The sequence below is a fragment of the Amphimedon queenslandica genome, unplaced genomic scaffold (genome assembly GCF_000090795.2).
Source record: "Amphimedon queenslandica unplaced genomic scaffold, v1.1 AMPQUscaffold_13175, whole genome shotgun sequence".
Taxonomy (NCBI): Eukaryota; Metazoa; Porifera; class Demospongiae; order Haplosclerida; family Niphatidae; genus Amphimedon; species Amphimedon queenslandica.
The window spans coordinates 2,612-20,696 of NW_003546589.1; the positions used below are offsets into that span (position 1 = coordinate 2,612).

At 35.1% G+C, this 18,085-nt stretch overlaps 2 protein-coding genes and 1 pseudogene across 2 annotated transcripts; all 3 read right to left on the minus strand.

Annotated features, from left to right (window-relative positions):
- Positions 1-2,397: 2,397 nt before the first annotated feature.
- LOC105313926 (crooked neck-like protein 1) lies at positions 2,398-3,781 on the minus strand (annotated as a pseudogene).
- Positions 3,782-4,402: 621 nt separating this feature from the next.
- On the minus strand, positions 4,403-8,513 carry LOC109580111 (uncharacterized protein C824.03c, mitochondrial-like). The gene is made up of 2 exons (XM_020000554.1): positions 8,281-8,513; positions 4,403-4,659 (listed from the first exon to the last, which is right to left on the minus strand). The coding sequence occupies exons 1-2, from the start codon at positions 8,492-8,494 to the stop codon at positions 4,520-4,522; spliced, it is 354 nt and encodes a 117-aa protein (XP_019856113.1). The 5' UTR covers positions 8,495-8,513; the 3' UTR covers positions 4,403-4,519.
- A 514-nt stretch (positions 8,514-9,027) lies between these two features.
- Positions 9,028-9,825, minus strand: LOC109584723 (uncharacterized). Its single transcript, XM_020000546.1, has 4 exons — positions 9,514-9,825; positions 9,358-9,466; positions 9,280-9,309; positions 9,028-9,223 (listed from the first exon to the last, which is right to left on the minus strand). The coding sequence occupies exons 1-4, from the start codon at positions 9,770-9,772 to the stop codon at positions 9,094-9,096; spliced, it is 528 nt and encodes a 175-aa protein (XP_019856105.1). The 5' UTR covers positions 9,773-9,825; the 3' UTR covers positions 9,028-9,093.
- Positions 9,826-18,085: the final 8,260 nt, after the last annotated feature.

Here is an 18,085-nt window from a genome sequence, read left to right on the forward strand (position 1 = left end):
GTTAATATGTGCATCTTCAAGCCAGTGTCCATTCTCGATTGTAGATTTATGCGACTCCATTAGCATAAAATGCTCAAATAGTATCCATTGTGTATCAGTGGTTGTACTGGTAGTTGCTGTACTCACATTATCTTCTATTTTTATTTTCTTTGGCACTTGAACATCATTAGTGGATTCATGTGGAATATCAGTAGATTGAGTGGTTGAAACCTCGCAATAGAACAGTAATTTTTTTACACGGCTCAAAAGAGCTGTGTTAGGACTAACAAACTTCAGTGTGCATGGAACTTCTAGGCCCCCTTGAATTAAATCTACAGAATATCTTCGTCCTCCTGCCACTGTACATTGAATTGTTCCTCCTCTTTGGATAAACAATGAAGCTGTAGAGCTGATCAGTCTCGGAAGATGCCCAATTGTCTGGGTTTCTCCTGGTTTTGTAACACGAACTGCAAACAAGTCATGTAAGTTGTCCTCTTCCCTTTCACAGCTTAAAATCTCCCCAATCACTGGTGTCCACACTGTCTTGTAGACGTGGTGCCCCCTGACACAAGAGTCCATCTCAAACGTTGCATCCGCCATGTTTTAATTAAAATGGGCGTGTTAAATTATTATTAAAATAAAAAATCATGAAAATATTTTTCACGGAATTTAAAATTTACCCATAATTTTCATAAATCACGAAATTTTAAGCCTCGAAAATTTTTGGCTATACGGTATTTGAAACAAAATTGATTGATATGAGGTAAAAGGGTGACTGCTCTGTCCCATATGTTTCGTCCATGATTAATCTGCTTATTTATTATTCCGTCTTGGCGTACTTCAGCCATTCTTGGCAGCTGAAGTGCCAGAAGAACTTATAATAATATAGCCTGCCAGAAGGGATCCAGTTTCTCCAGCATTTAGCAAAGACCAATTTCTGACACAAATATATAAGAATACTGTGTAAGTTCATTTGCACTATACAGTATGCTGTCCATGTATCAGATCTACTTATTGCACATATAGTCTGATTCCTGCTCTCAAACTTTCATAATTGTAGACATTACTAAAACACAGAACAGACTAAAATACTGACTATAAACACTGACACTAAAATTTCCCTTTTCAGAAAGATTATACAATATTTGCAATATTTAAGTAATGGCAACTCCATGTGACAGCGACCTTTCTTCCTCATTTTCTTCAGATATTGATACTCTCCCTTCTAATGATATTGTTATATAGATGGCTTATTGGCAATATTAGTATGTGGCTTAAATGAAGGGACGAGTGCTTTGCTGTATCCTATGCAATCAAGGACATTTTGAACTTGGCAAAAACTCAACCACACTAAGAGCTTCGGCTTTGGACATTCCCCAATGGCCGTCCCCAATACTTTCCTTGCAGTAGCCAACTCCTTCTGTCAACGTTCAAATGGGGCATACAGTAGCGATGCCCGTTCTATATTGGAGAATCAAGTGGTACAATGACTTTTTTAATTCATCCCAACAATTTTGATACTGCTAAAAAATTATGGAAATCCATTAGCTTGGATGTTGGCAATCCAGATGCAGCAAGTAAATATATTTTCATTCTGCCTTGTGTATTTTGTGTTTAGAGGCAACATAGCTAAGGCAATATTGGACATATTTAAGCAACAGTGAATTGAGAATGAGGAATAAAATTCAGTCAAGACTTATACCAAGTTTGATCCTTATCATTGGCAACTAACTCTTCATAAAGTGAATAATCAATCCATAAATAGATGTATCTTTGCCAATATGTCTTCTCTAAAAGTGGAGGTACATTGGCAATCGCAGGCTCATATTTTAAGTATATTGAAAGCTCGTATTGAAAGTATTGGTATCACTACAAAATATTGTGTTTTAACTTTATTCTTGTTGTTGATTTAGTTGGATAGAATTCTAATCCTGGAGATGGAAGTTTCTCACATCAATGCACAAATAAGGACCCTTGGGGATCAAAAGGGAGCCCAAACAATGGAAAATATTGCATTGAAAAGGGAACTAGTAAGTCTCTTGAAATTGTTTGCTGTATATGTTATGCCTTCTTAATATTACAGTGACTACTACAAAAACAGTCGGGTCTGCAATCATGTCTTGGAGACATACCTGTTCATGCAATTTCGTCTGAATCAAGTACCAAGCGATATAATTAGTGGATCAACCTTTCCATTGCCTCATAAAATCTTTCTTGAATATGTACATTTCCCTCTACATCAGCCGAGAGAATTATAAAAAAGTCCCACAAATGGATCAAGATAGGAACAACTTGAGATCAATGATGCGTAAATTCAACCCTCCCTGTCATGTGGACCTATAATATTTTATCAAAAATTAATTAATAATCATACATGTCTTACAACAATAATTATTATTTTACTGATAAGGTTGTATCATGTCTTACGGCAGTAATAATTAATCACTGACAAAGTCTAGAGCATCATGTCTCATCATCATCCTCATCTTCTGATTCAGTGTCAGACTGCCCCTTCTGTTTCCACAATCGAGCTACTTGAAGAAGTCTCAAGTTAGAAGAGGCTGAAGAATCATCAGGGAATACATAGTCCCAATATTCTTCCCAACCTCCTTCAGAGCCATCATCTCGATAAACCTTGCGTCTCTTCTTTACTTTCTTTGGTAGCTTCTGTTTCACCTTTTCCAAACTTTCTTCATCTCCAGATTCACGCTCAAATTCCAGCCAAGCTTCTAATAGCATTACTCTCTCATCTCTGGAGTTTGTCAGTTTCAGCGCCTCATCAGCACGGCTACAAACACTACGTGAGTTTTTCGCTGCATCTCCAGAAACCAAGGAAGCTTCAAACTTGGCAAAACTTAACCACACTTTTACATGCTGTGTTCAATCCAGGATACGGCTGTACAGATCACATGTAAAATCCTATTCTCCTTGCTCTGTTTCAAAGTCAATAAATGATTTCCACAATACTTCAGGCATGTCCATCAGTGGTTGATTAATAGCAAAGTTATAAATGGCTGGAGAACGTTCCACATCTCCCAATAAGGCCTCTAACTCTGCATACTTTATCCATGTAATTGAAATAACAGGATCATATTCCAAATATTTCTGAAATATCTTATGACAATGATTAAACTCACGCAATTGAAGCTCTAACTCTAAGTAACCTTTGAAGAGCTTTGGCTTTGGACATTTACCAATGGCTGTCCACAAGACTTTCCTTGCAGTAGCCAACTCCTTCTGTCGAATTTCAAATTGGGCATACAGCAGCCACACTTTAGCAAAAGTGAATTGAGTGTGAGGAATAATAATTATTTAGACAAGACTTATAAACTTCTCGAGTTCAATCAATATTATTGGCAACTAACTCTTCATAAAGAGCATAATTAATCCATAAATAGATGTATCGTTGCCAATATCTCTTCTCTTGCAGTGGAAATACATTGGCAATTGCATGTTCAACTAAATTTCTTGTTGAATCCAGGCTTACATTGGATTCCAATAACCACACGTAATCAAACCATGCTCATACACAAGTTGAAGTCGACAGCCTGTGGCTTACAAATCTTACCCAATGCATACTTGAATACACTCAGTGTACACTCATATTCTTGACACTACCAAATCCAATGCATATTTTTGTGCAACCTTTTTATCTCCAAAAGGTCATGTCAATGCACTACTAATTAGTATACTTTGCACAAGTAACAGAAATGCAGAAGCACAGTGTATACCACAACAGGCCTGGAAAGGTTGTTCTATATGACAACTTAGTGACATTAAGCAGCATTACCACTAAAAACATTTTGCACTTTGGATTTCGACAATTAAAGTTCGCGTGAAACAAACACAAAAGCATACTTAATATAGGTAATCATTACATTTATTCTTGGAATTTTTCTGGACTGCATCATCTGTTCTGAATGGAAGGGTTGACGCACAAGATTGTAGACATAATAATGAGCTTGAGTTAATCCATGTTGTCTGTTGTCTACTGCACAAGTACTTAACCAAACCTGATAGAAAGTTTTGGACAATCTTTATAAAGGATCCCCAAGATCTTTCTATTCACTTCCAAAAATTTGTACATGTGATAGTATCACATTAAGCAAAGTGTAATGAAAATTAAATTTTAATCATAAAAGTTCTCTTCTTGTCTCAGTGAATACAAATATAGGTAGTGGAAATAAATGGAGTTGATTTGGAGTGTGATCCATATACTGTATGTTGCTCTGTCTAAACAATAATTGAAATCTATTATACTATAAGAGGATATAAAGGAGATTCTGCCATTTTAAAAAACATATTCAGTAACATACAAATGTTTTTTAAAGAATATGCCACGCAATAAAGGCAATGCAGTAGAAGAAAGTCTTTTCTAGTAGGAATGTTCATTTTTATGAAAAAGGATCAAATGAACCAAAAATTAAAATCTTAAACATCGCAATGCATAGATGCTACATAAGCAAGAGTGTTTATAATGATAGCTATTAAAAGAAGCTCACTTTTGTCGTGAAAAATGGCTGACAAAATTAAAATACAATTATAAATAATTATAGACAAACCCTGATTGGCTGACTAATACACCAGTTATGAGGGATCCAGATGAGAACTCATTAACAATAGCTTCTAATTCACGTACTTGAGAGGGTGACGCTTTTGGTTCCTGATTTTTGCATTGACCTATCAGTATACATGTAGTTCAAAAATAAAGAATGCTTTCTTTTGACAATGAGATTAATTTAAAATCATATTGTTAGAAAGGAAATTTGAAGATCATAAATATATATATAATATAAACAGGAACAAACTAATGCACTGATAACAGGGGATCTGAATGATCACCATCAAAGCAAATATTCTCTAATCTTATTGATTACGACTGTAGTTTTATCACCTGACCATAATGTAGAGCGATATAAGTATTAACTTTCGGTGATGCATCCTGCTCCCTTGGAATGGAAAAATTGGCAATTAGATTGGAAGTAGCTAGCAATTATGCTCCAATATAATATCTGGTGGTCGTGGCAAAACTGAATACCATTGTGCAGACATTGCTCCAACAAAGAAACTTATGATATAGGCTTTCATCCAACAATTGATCTTCAGGAAACCTTTCAAAAATAATTCTCAAATTATCAATGAGCCATGCATGTACGCCTTTTAAGTAAAATATTGAATCTCAAGACAATGTATTTTAATTCTAAAATTAATGATCTCATAAGTTTCAAACCTAGAACAACAAATCCAACTCTTTGTTTGAAATAAATCGTTTGTGAATCAATTCTGCCTTATCAACCTCTTTATAACAAAGCTCCATTTTAATATATCAAAGCCATGCCTGTTCCTCTGGTTCCCAATCCATCCATCTTTCAAAAACTCTTATTGCATTTGGAATGTTTCCAAGCATCTCCTCCATGTACACATATTTGAACCAAAACTGATTGATACGAGGTACATTGTAAATGGGTCACTGCTCTGTCCCATATGTTTCATCCATGATTGATCTGTTTATTCTTCATTTCCATCTTGGCGTACTCCGGCCATACTTGGCAGCTCAAGAGCAAGAACTTATAATAATACAGCCCCCCAGAAGAAATCCGGTTTCTCCAGTGTTTAGCAAACTAGAATTTCTAAAACAAATTTCTAAAACTGTTTATTGGCCTCTCTTACTGAGCACAAAAAACCTTAAATACAGGTTAGCATCAGTAATATCTCTTAAATCTTTTAAAATATCAAAAGGTATACATTATACTACTGTCCTTATAATTAAAAAAATCATTAGAAAGGTTATTAAAAACCATTTCTTTGCAGTGAAATTGATTCACTCATATAGCTATTTCTAAGAGTTGTTACTATCAAAAAGTAGGATGCAGAGAAATACTGTTTCATCAAAAAAGGTATTTAGTAGTGTCAAGATGTACTAGTTTTTATTTAAAATTTTAGATTCACCAACATTTTCCCTTGCTGCCACACACTATCATTCATTGTCATCTTTTCAGGCATTACTTGACACAAACTACATTTCAATAAACACATAATCTCAAGATAAAAGTGAATGCAATAATGGTCAACAACATTCCTGTCAGTGAAGATAAAAAACAAAGATCAGATGAGGCAACTGCATCAAGACTACAGCCACTGTCACAGGAAGAATTGGTTAAGAAAGAGTTGCAGGCTTACCTGCTCTGTCCCAAGCTAAAGATTGGAAGTGATGTCGCTGTTTCGGAGTGGTGGAAACTGGAAAGCTAATACTGGTATTTACCCTAAATTACAAGAATTGGCAAAGAAATATGTGTCCCTGCAATCAGCTCCCCATTAAAGAGACAAGTAATAACATTGTCGCTTCTACCAGAGCTTTTTTGAAGCCCAAAAAAGTGAATATGTTGGTCTTTTCGCTAAAAACTTGGACAAATGACAATTATTGATTATAATGTTGTATTTATAATACATGCATTGAAAAGTATTTGAGGTTAAAATGTAACACTTCAGGAACCAGCCTCATTTGGGTGACTAGCCCTCTTTTCCATTGTCTACATACAGCTGTGGTAGCCCTACCATTCAACTGTCTACATACAGCTGTGGTTTTAGTTAGTTTTAGTAATTATCATGGTAACTATATACATGTAGAACTAGTTTTTAATAAGAAATAAAAATATAGTCCATCCTACATGGCTACATGTAGCTGTTACCAAAGGGTTGGAGTGTAATGACTAATGAGATAGATAGTCAAAGCTATTAGCAAAAATTAATTTTAGAAATGCAAGAGTCGTAAAAATTTTTACTGCGAAAATAAACTGGCATACGATATAAACAAATCACATATGAGTGGTATTGTGCATGATAATGCAGAAAACATGAACTGTGCTGTGGAATTGTTAGGCTGAGATCATGCTCCAAGCACATACCTCAAGCCTGGTTTACATTGCAGACTGTGCCATGTGGCAATGGAGATGCAGAATTCCACTGAGGAAAATTTTTGCCACGGAGAAAAAAACACAAAATTCGCAAACATATTTTTACCGCAAAAACTAAAACGATATATGGTACCTCACTCTTTTGTATCTGCTCTCAGCCATTTTGCAATGGTGACTCCAGTGTGTCTTTCTCAAATTTCCTGCATTAGTAGTACAATGCTTTAGTGGTACACTACTCACTAGTTCCTATTCATTAGGATAGTGAATATGGCCTCAGGTCCAAATATCAGAAATAATGGCTGTATTCTGTGATGAGAGAAGGGGTCTTCAGTTCAACATTGAGAGCAAGAATACATATACTTCTTTCTTGTGATGTAAATCCTTGAAGGAAAAAATAGCAGGTTCTACAAACCCCATCAACTTGATAATCCTTGTCTTTCAGAACATCAAAGTGGTAATAAAATCTCTCGCAATAAAATCCTTAAAAAGTGATCTCCTTGAAGGGTGAAATAGAACAAGTTTCGTCTTTTGTATCTGAAGTGATGGGAATATACTAGCCTGCTTTTCATCACCACTACTCTCGTTAAATGCTTTATGATGAGTTTTTATATGGTTATGCTCCAAGTGATACCTATAGAGCATGCCAGCTTGAGCTTACACTACTTTTTGCCATCAATATGTATAACAGTGAGTTAAAAAATTCCCAAATGGTTCCTACTAAAAACATTAGTCATTTTCTCTCTAGTTAGCAGCATGCTCAATAGCCACACCTATTTCATTTGCACAGGAGCAAAACTAAGTGGTGTATTTCAATACTAATTTCTTCATTTGAATAGTAAAAACAAAAAAGGGTACTAGAATAATTTTCGAATATTACTTTCATCTCTACCATTATGTCATGCTTATTTCAAGTAGAACAAAGAATGAGTGTCACTATGAGTAAACAGATTTGGCACAATGTGCAGCAGATTCTTAAACTAATCATCCTTTACTAAGCCATTGGTACACTGCCATATTTATCCTGATAGTGACATACTTCAATCTCAGTTCTAAAGGCATATTGCAGTCAAGAACACAGTAAGCGTTGCTTCAATATCCCACCTTTTTAATTAAAATCACATCTGGCATCTATGGTAATTGCTAGTCGTGGGAAAAATCGCAAATATTAGCAGCCGCAAATACAACCCAACCTATGGTATTTAAATAACTAATTTCATTAATTAATTTGTGTATGTATAGCTCCAAATTTTCTTCAATCAATTACTTTTTAGAATGCTTTAATTGAGAAAATACTATTCTATGCTATGGCATATGAAAATTAACAAGAAAATGAACTTTGAAGCTATAAATACCAATATTCTGACATTATATATATTTGCATGCTTACCAATGACTGAGAGTTTATTGTCTGGTAGAATCCATTGACCCCTAAAATCGATTCCTCGATCTCCTGACTTTCCACAATGTTGGATAATAAACGAGTGCCTTCTTAGTACGCGGATCGTCAGTAGCTCAAAAGAAAGCCCTTTCACGTACGTAGAGGCTGAAGACATCACTTCTTCGACATTACAATGCTTCGAGCCTTCCGAGTCTTCCACCATGTGGAAGAAAGCAGACTCATATCACGTGATCTGGCTAGGTAATTAACTGCATATAGCCATAGATATAGATTAAGGCCCCCATACACTAAGCAACATGTTGCTTAGTGTATGGGGGCCTTTAGAGAGATTTAATACACAGATAGAGATTTAATAAACCTGATGTTGAAGTTACTTGACTGTTCATTGTTCACACTAGGCAAGTAGGCATGTAGAATACCACACATACATTCATTTCTAAAGTCACATAGTACTTTTAGCTCCTTTTCCAAACTGTTGGATAGACATGCATTTCTTTGTCTTTAGGAACACCATAGTGGATGATGCACCTCACATCCTTATAATCAATACCCATGCCGAAAGCATCTGTGCATTGTACAATTCTTAAATGTGTCAGGGTGATGGTTTTGTAAAATTCTCAGTTATGCTTCTCTTCACATCTGAATCAATAATATGTCAACTGGATGTGCTTGTACTACATTAACTGTTAGTACACACATCATGACGCATGAATGCATGTTTGTGTGTCTATTTAGCTGTTAAATAAAATTAATGACAGAATGAATGACGAAATAGTGATCATGCACACACTTTTAAGAAGGTCATTGTGTCAACGTCTCATAAATAGGATCAGGTGACATTTGACATTCATCATAGACTTGATCTATGTTCTCTTCACTTATTCTAGCCTTGTATAACTCACATACTTGCATTGCAATATCATCATCAGATCTATTGTATGCACATACACTATAAATCTAATACAGCACTGAGTGATATTAATTTACCTTGCGCATTTACGAGACATAGATTTAATGCTAAAAACATGAAATATTAATGTACTGTTATTAAAAGTTTTAACATACCGAATAATTAAACAGATAATGATAACAATGCTGAAAGTTATTATAATAAGCATGACACCAAGTGCACTCATTGCAATAACAGCAATATTACCATCAGTAGTAGTAATAACTAAAATAAAGTAATTGTAATAAATTATAGAGTAATGATTTCAATACCTGGTGTTGAAGTTATAGTATATGTGATTGTAACTGTTGGAAAAGAAGGAAATTCCAATGTCTCATTAGTAATAAGTTTCCAGTCCCCATGCCCTTTAACAGTATATGCACGTACACCAAAAATATAGCAAGTGCTTTTGTTAAGACCAGTAATGTTAGTAAATGTACTGAGGCTACTAAAGAACTTAAAAGCTTGAAAATTAAAACTAGTACTTTCTGCCATTGTACAGTTGTCAGACAATAAGACATGATACCCCATCTCATATGTGATGGGATAGTCTGATGGAATATAACTAGGTACACTCCATGAGATAACAGCCCATGTAGTGTCCATGATACTGGATACTGAACCAACTGGACCAGGTACTATAAATAAGAAAAGCATTCTCACAGAACTGATATAGTATAATAATTACATACCTATTCCAATTTCTACTGCAATAGGATCACTGAAGGGACCTCTTCCAACAGAATTGACAGCAGCTACACTGAAGTTATATTCAGTACCAAATACTAGATCATTCAATATAATATATCTCTGAGTACTGGTGAAGTTGTATGTGATACTACTGTTACTGATAATCACTGTATAGCCTGTGATTAGACCATTATGCTGAGAACAATTGACCTCATTCCAAGTGACATAATTAGCAGTTGAATTAACTGGTAAAATGTGAATTAATGATGGCCAACCACTAGGAACTAAAAATTACAATAAAAATGATAATTTTAAAAATTACATACGGTTCATTCTTGTAGTTTCTATGGTGATTGTGTTTAATTTAAAACTTCCAAGTACATTACCAGCTCTCAATGTGATGGTATAGTTCATGCCACTACGCAGGCCTAATAATGTATAACTGTATGTTGTAGGGGGCTGATGAGGAGCAACTGAGACTGTCTCATTCACTGATGATAACTGGGAACAAGATGGAGTATAAAAGATGGTGTAGTATGTTACATAGTTGTCACTACTGGGAATAGTCCAGTTCACTGTAATACTAGTGGTTGAGACATTAGATACTGAGAGACTAGTTACTGGACTAGGAACTAAAACAAGCATAAATTTTTCTCTTTCAATGATAATAACTCACCATCAAGTCTTAACACTGTTACTGTACTATTAACTGAAGGAAGATCTATATATGAGTATACACTGATGGTATAGGTACTCATTGGTGAGAGATTTGTTATTATAATTCCATCTTCACTGGTGGTAGACACTACATTCCTGGTTACACCTCCAGTAGCATACTCAATCACATATCCATTAGTCTCCGGTGAAGTAATCCAGTTCACTTTCATACTGATAAAATTTAATATGAAGCCCCTCACATTATTTGGAGGACCACTAGGAGCTAAAAAAGAGACAAAGAAATCTACTACTGATTAAAGTATAAACATACCATGTAATATGACAGATTGACTGTAGTTGACTCCTTCAATCATTGCTATACAGGTAACATTAACTGACACTCCCAGTGGATCAGGATATACCATTAGTGTGTTGTTGTATGTCAGGACATCAATTGATGAATGCATCGAGTTACTCTTAATCACTCCATTCACTAACCAGTAAACATCAGTTGAAGGATTTATATCAGTAGTTGTGAGACAATCAATACGATATTGAGTGCTATTTAGTTGCGTGATAGATGAAACTAGTGTCCAATCAATTAAACTAATAACTAGAAATACATCAACCATGTTACAAGCACATTAAAAGGTGCAGCACAGTAGCAATACCTGGTAAGGTCTGTACACTGATTGTACTAGCAGGTCCCAGTAATTGTTGATAGGCTCTGACTGTAATACTATAAGTTGTTTCCATATTCAGCCAATTTAGTGTGATTGTATTATTACTACTTCCCTCCACCTGTACTGTCTGCACAGTGTCTGTGTCACTAGTGACATTGACTACATATCCATCAGCATCAGATGAATCGAGTGCTGTCCAACTGACAGTGATAGTAGTAGTTGTCTTGTTCACCTCAGTAAGAGAAGAGGGAGCAGTTGCTGGAACTAAGAAATATACAATATTTTAAGACCAAATCAGTTTGTTACCTTTTATAGTTACAATACGTATTCTGTGAGCAATACTATCAGGATGATCAACTACCCTGCACTGATAGATTTGATCTCCAGTGGCTGATTGATTGATTGATCCACTACTGACAGTCAATCCATCCCACGTGATAGTAGCAGTATATCTTATTGTGTTGGTATTACTATCTAACACAGTACCATGACAACTACGATATCGATCATCACAGTCAGTGAAACTAGCCAGTGCAGTGCTACCAATGCTCATACTAATATCATAGTACCAATGTCCAATTTTAGTACAATTCAGTTTGTATTTCTGAGGATATATTTTCATATCAAAAGGAAGATCAGCAGCAGCAAATGATTCTATCTCTGAATATCCTACAAATTAAAAATTACTACATCAGTAGCTCATTATAGTCTCCTCTTACTGAATATATTAGCAAAGATGATGTTAGTGTTAGGATCTGAACAATCAGTGGGTAGACAACACTTGTACCAGCCTTCTTGATCTGCTAATAGTCCCTGAACAAGATAAAGTTTGAGAGTAGCATCAGGTGAAGTGACATAAGTACAACGAAAAGGATCACTGGCACTATTACTGTTACAGTCAACAGGATGATCAGGATCAGCAGCTCTAGCCCATTGACTATTAGTTAGTCTAGTACCAGGTAACACACATGATATAGCTTCAGTAACTGAATTGACTCTACTATCCCAAAAGTATGATCCATTAAGATAACAGTTTCCATTATGTGTTAAATATATACCTAAAATCAATACTTGCATTCCTAATAATTTACATTGCAATAAAAATTACCTTCTTCCTGACAATGAGTGAAGACACTGATTGTACTAGCAGGTCCCAGTATTTGTTGATAGGCTCTGACTGTGATGCTATAAGTGGTTATTGCTCTCAGTCCATTCAGTGTAATTATATTATAATTACTTCCCTCCACCTGTACTGTCTGGACAGTGTCTGTGAAATTACTGACATTGACTACATATCCGTCAGCATCAGATGAATCAAGTGTAGTCCAACTGACAGTGATAGTGGTAATTGTCTTGTTGACCACAGTAAGAGAAGAGGGAGCAGTTGCAGGAACTACAATAAAAAATAATTATTTTTGATGATCAGCATTAATTGACATCACCTTTTATAGTTGCATTACGTATTCTATTTGCATGACCACTAGGATGATCCACTACCCGGCACTGATACATTTGATCTCCAGTGGTTGATTGACTGATTGATCCACTACTGACAGTCATTCCATCCCATGTGATATTAACAGTGTACCTTATTGTGTTGGTATTAATAACTAACACAGTGCCAGGACAATTACTAACTCGATCATCACAAGCAGTATAACTAGCCAGTGCAGTATTACCAATGCTCATACTAATATCATACTGAAAGAATCCAATTTTAGTACAATTCAGTTTGTATTCCTGAGGATATACTGTCATATCAGAAGGAAGATCAGCAACAGTAAATGATTCTATCTCTGCATATCCTACAAATAAAAATTATTACATTAGTAACTGATTATAGTCCCCTTTACTGAATATATTAGCAAAGATGATGTTAGTGCTAGGATCTGAACAATCAGTGGGTAGACAACACTTGTACCAGCCTTCTTGAGCTGCTGGTAGTCCCTGAGCAAGGTAAAGGCTGAGATTAGCATCTTCGGGTGAAGTGACATTAGTATGATTAGTACAAAGAAAAGGATCACTGGCACTATTATTGTTACAGACTTACAGTCAACAGGATCATCAGGATCAGCAACTCTAACCCACTGACCAGTAGTTAGACTAGTACCAGGTAACACACATGATATAGCTTCATTAGCTGCATTGACACTACTATCCCAAAAATATGATCCATTAGTATAGCAGTTTCCATCATGCATCAGGTAGATACCTATAAAAACCTATACAGTTGTTATTATTCACATCAAGTATCTTACCTGAGGAAGGTGGACATTGACTAATACCTTGACTGACACTCAACAAGAACACAACAGACACCATTAGCACTGACACTGCCATTTCACCCATTATGCACTGCTCCTACTGCTTTCCACCTTCTTCAGTACTTTTGTTGTATTTTTTTCTTTACAAAATGTTATGAATAATAACAATCTATGCTTTTAATAAACTATGCTACTGCTGGCAATTCACGAAACTTTGATGTTTACTCTTGTTAATACAGGACTCAAAGAGTTAATAATAATAGATATGATCAGAGGTGATAACAAGAAGGAACAAACATGAAATTTTACATGAATGAAATTTAATATTATATTAATATATAATATGCCTGTTAATTGTATGTAAAGACTAATGAACAATGATAGTAATAACTAGAGTAGATCTGATTTTACTCTCTTGTTAGATTTATTTGTGTTACACAAACACAACAAGTTAAAAATAATGTTAATCATTGCGGAAATGCTAGATTCTGTAGCTACAGTGACAGTGAATCCTCATAATTTGACTTTTGTACAAAAGTGGTCTGACTGTTATTTAATTTACACAACAATTGTGCTTATTAATTCTACAGTGAAATCAACATTACAGTGAAATCATTTTACATTGCATAAAAGTGATATAAATACAACACAAACACAATGTCCCAAATGTTATTCAATATACTACACAAACACAATGTGCTACAAATGTTAAGTAGGAACATAATCCCATATTTTCCCACATAATGCAAATTTTACTTGATAGGTAGGTTAATATTGTGTTTCTGCACCATTTTTACAACATTATATTGAGAAACTCAAGCATCTTTTACAACTGTTGTAAGTTTGGAAATGTTTCCAGTGCTTGTTGATTGCTATGGACCTCTATGATTGGAAGGTATTCCTGTCACTAACAAAAAATCATGTCTTTTTTTAATCGAAAATTTGAAAGCTTGAGCTATAGGAAGCCTGACCTCACCATGTACATATAGAGAAGTAAGGGTCACTCATTGTGATTCAGTCATTCAGAGAAGTTATGTACTTTTTAAAGTGTATTATAGCTGCTTACTTTTGGTACTACTAAGTACAATGCTACTGAAAATGTTAGAGAACTCACTGATGGATGCATACCAAAAATACATACTCGTACATTTTAAATAGTCCTACTGAAATAGTAAAACAGACAGTGTGAATGATTATTATTGCAGAAATAATTTGGAGTAAGCCCCGTAAAAATTTGAGTAAAGTCATTTGTACATCTATGGTTGATAAAAATACACACATACTGCCTGTGAGATTATCACTAGAGACAAAGCACAGCTACTTTTAACAATCTGGCTAGTCTCGCCCCACCCCTTCGCTACCTGCGGAGGGGCGGGGTGAGACTACAATCTGGCTTACAGGATTAAGTGCTTTAAAATGTTTTTAAGACACTAGCTGCATGAGCAGTACAAGCACTCAAATAATAAAACTTACAAATAAAAGAATTAGCTTATACTTATAGCTGTGTTCAATTATATGCAGATTTACAATATTTAGATCATACTTACATGAGACAAAAGTATGTAGCTTCTCTAAGAGAAGCTACATAGTTCTCTACAATGATACGATACATTTTATGCTTTACTTCATGACAAAGAAAGTGAAATCCAACCAAACCAAGAGTGCTTCATAGTGCCCTTTTACGAGCCTCGCTAGCCAGACCATTCCCCAGCCTACAATCATTGGGGTGAACCACCCCAATGACAAGACTACCTAGTATTTCTTGGATAAATGAGGCATCATTGGTGCATTGGCCTCATCAAAATAAAAACAAAATAATTATTATTTCTTTACTTGACTAAGTTAACTGTTGACATCCCTTTCTCAGATCTACTTACAACTTATAATATAGATCTATTACAAGTCCCAGTATCATGGAAAAGGTCCTTGTGTATTTGTGCATCAATTTTTAACAATCCAAGATAAAGTACTTATAAATGGTGATCATGCACACACTTTAAAGTATATAAAATTAGGTCATTGTGGCTGTGGCAACGGCATCTCATAAACAGGATCAGGTGACATTTGACTTTCATCATAGACTTGATCTATGTTCTCTTCACTTATTCTACTCTTGTGAAGATCATATGGTTCACATACTTGCATTGCAATATCATTATTAGATCTATTAGACAATGTATGCACACATGCTAGATTCAATACTGTACAGAAATAATATTAATTTACCTTGTGTGTTTAACAGACATTGATTTAATACTAGAAAAACAAAAAATATTAATATACTGATATTTGAACTTCTAACATACCGAATAATTAAACAGATATTATTAACAATATTGACAGTAGCTATAATAAGTATCAAACCAAATGCAATCATGGTAATAACAATAATATTGCCACCAGAAGTAACTAAAATAAAATAATCATAATACAGAAATGATATCAATACCTGATGGTGAGGTTACTGTATATGTAATTGTAACTGTTAGGACAGAAGGTTGCAAGTTCAATGTCTCATTAGCTATAAGTTTCCAGTACCCATGCCCTTTAACAGTATATGCACGTACACCAAAAATATAGCAAGAGCTTTTATTGAGACCAGTAATGTTAGTAAATGGACTGGCACTACTAGAAAACTTTAATGACCGAGGGTCAAAATTAATACTTTCGTCCATTGTACTGCAGTTACCAGACTTTGAGGCATGATACCCTATCTCATATGTAATAATGGGATAGTCTGATGGAATATAACTAGGTACACTCCATGAGATAACAGCCCATGTAGTGTCCATGATACTGGATACTGAACCAACTGGACCAGGTACAAATAAAGACACATTCTCACAGAACTGATTATATTATATATTATCATTACATACCTATTCCAATTTCTACCACAACAGAAATACTAAAAGGGCCTCTTCCAAAAGTATTGACAGCAGCTACACTGATGTTATACTCAGTACCAAATACTAGATCATTCAATATGGTATATCTCTCAGTACTGGTGAGGTTGTATGTGATACTACTGTTACTGATAATCACTGTATAGCCTGTGATTAGACCACTATGCTGAGAACAATTAACCTCATTCCAAATGACGTAGTTAGCTGTTGAATTAACTGGTAAAATATCAATTGATGAAGGCCAACCACTGGGAACTGAAAATTACAATAAAAGTTATCAAAAAAATTAACATACAGTTTACTCTTGTAGTTTCTATGATGATTGCATCTAATTCAAAACTTCCAAGTACATTACCAGCTCTCAATGTGATGGTATAGTTCATACCACTGTACAGACCTATTAATGTATAACTGTATGTTGTAGTGGACTGATGAGGAGCAACAGAGACTGTCTCATTCGCTGATGATAATTGGGAACAAGATGGAGTATAGGAGATGGTGTAGTATGTTACATAGTTGTCACTACTGGGAATAGTCCAGTTCACTGTAATACTAGTAGTTGAGACATTAGGTACTGAGAGACTAGTTACTGGACTAGGAACTATTATAAAACAAATATCAGTTACACTCTCTCAATGATAACAACTCACCAGCAAATTTTAGCACTGTTACTGTACTATTAACTGAAGGAAGAACTACAAAAGAGTGCACACTGATGGTATAGGTACTCATTGGTGAGAGATCTGTTAGTACAATTTCATCTTTACAGGTAGATACTATGTTCCTGGTTACACCTCCAGTAGTATACTCAATCACATATCCATTAGTCTCTGATGAAGTGGTCCAGTTCACTTTGATGCTATTAGCATTTAATATGAACCCTCTCACATTATTTGGAGGACCATTAGGAGCTATAAAAGAGATAAAGGTATGTACTATTATAATCATACCATGTAATATCACAGATTGACTGTAGTTGAGTCCTCCAATCATTGCTATGCAGGTAACATTAACTGACACTCCCAGTAGATCAGGATATACCAGTAGTGTGTTATTGTATGTAAGGGCATCAATTGATGTATGCATTGAGTTATTCTTGATCACTCCATTCACTAACCAGTAAACATCAGTTAAAGGATTTATATCAGTAGTTGTGAGACAATCAATACGATATTGAGTGTTACTGAGTTGTGTAATGGGTGAAACTAGTGTCCAATCAATTGAATTAATAACTAAAAATACATCAACAATGTTACAAGTACATTAAAATGTGCAGCAATACCTGGTAAGGTCTGTACACTGATTGTACTAGCAGGTCCCAGTAATTGTTGATAGGCTCTGACTGTGATGCTATAAGCTGCTGCTATATGCAGTCCATTCAGTGAGATTGTATTATTACTACTTCCCTCCACCTGTACTGTCTGCACTGTATCTGTGCCACTAGTGACATTGACTACATATCCATCAGCATCAGATGAATCAAGTGCAGTCCAACTGACAGTGATAGTGGTAGCTGTCTTGTTCACCTCAGTAAGAGAAGAGGGAGCAGTTGCTGGAACTAATAGGGAATATTTACATAGCTATATTAGTATGCTTATCATTTACCTTTTATGGTTAAAGTACGTGTTCTATTATTACCACCAC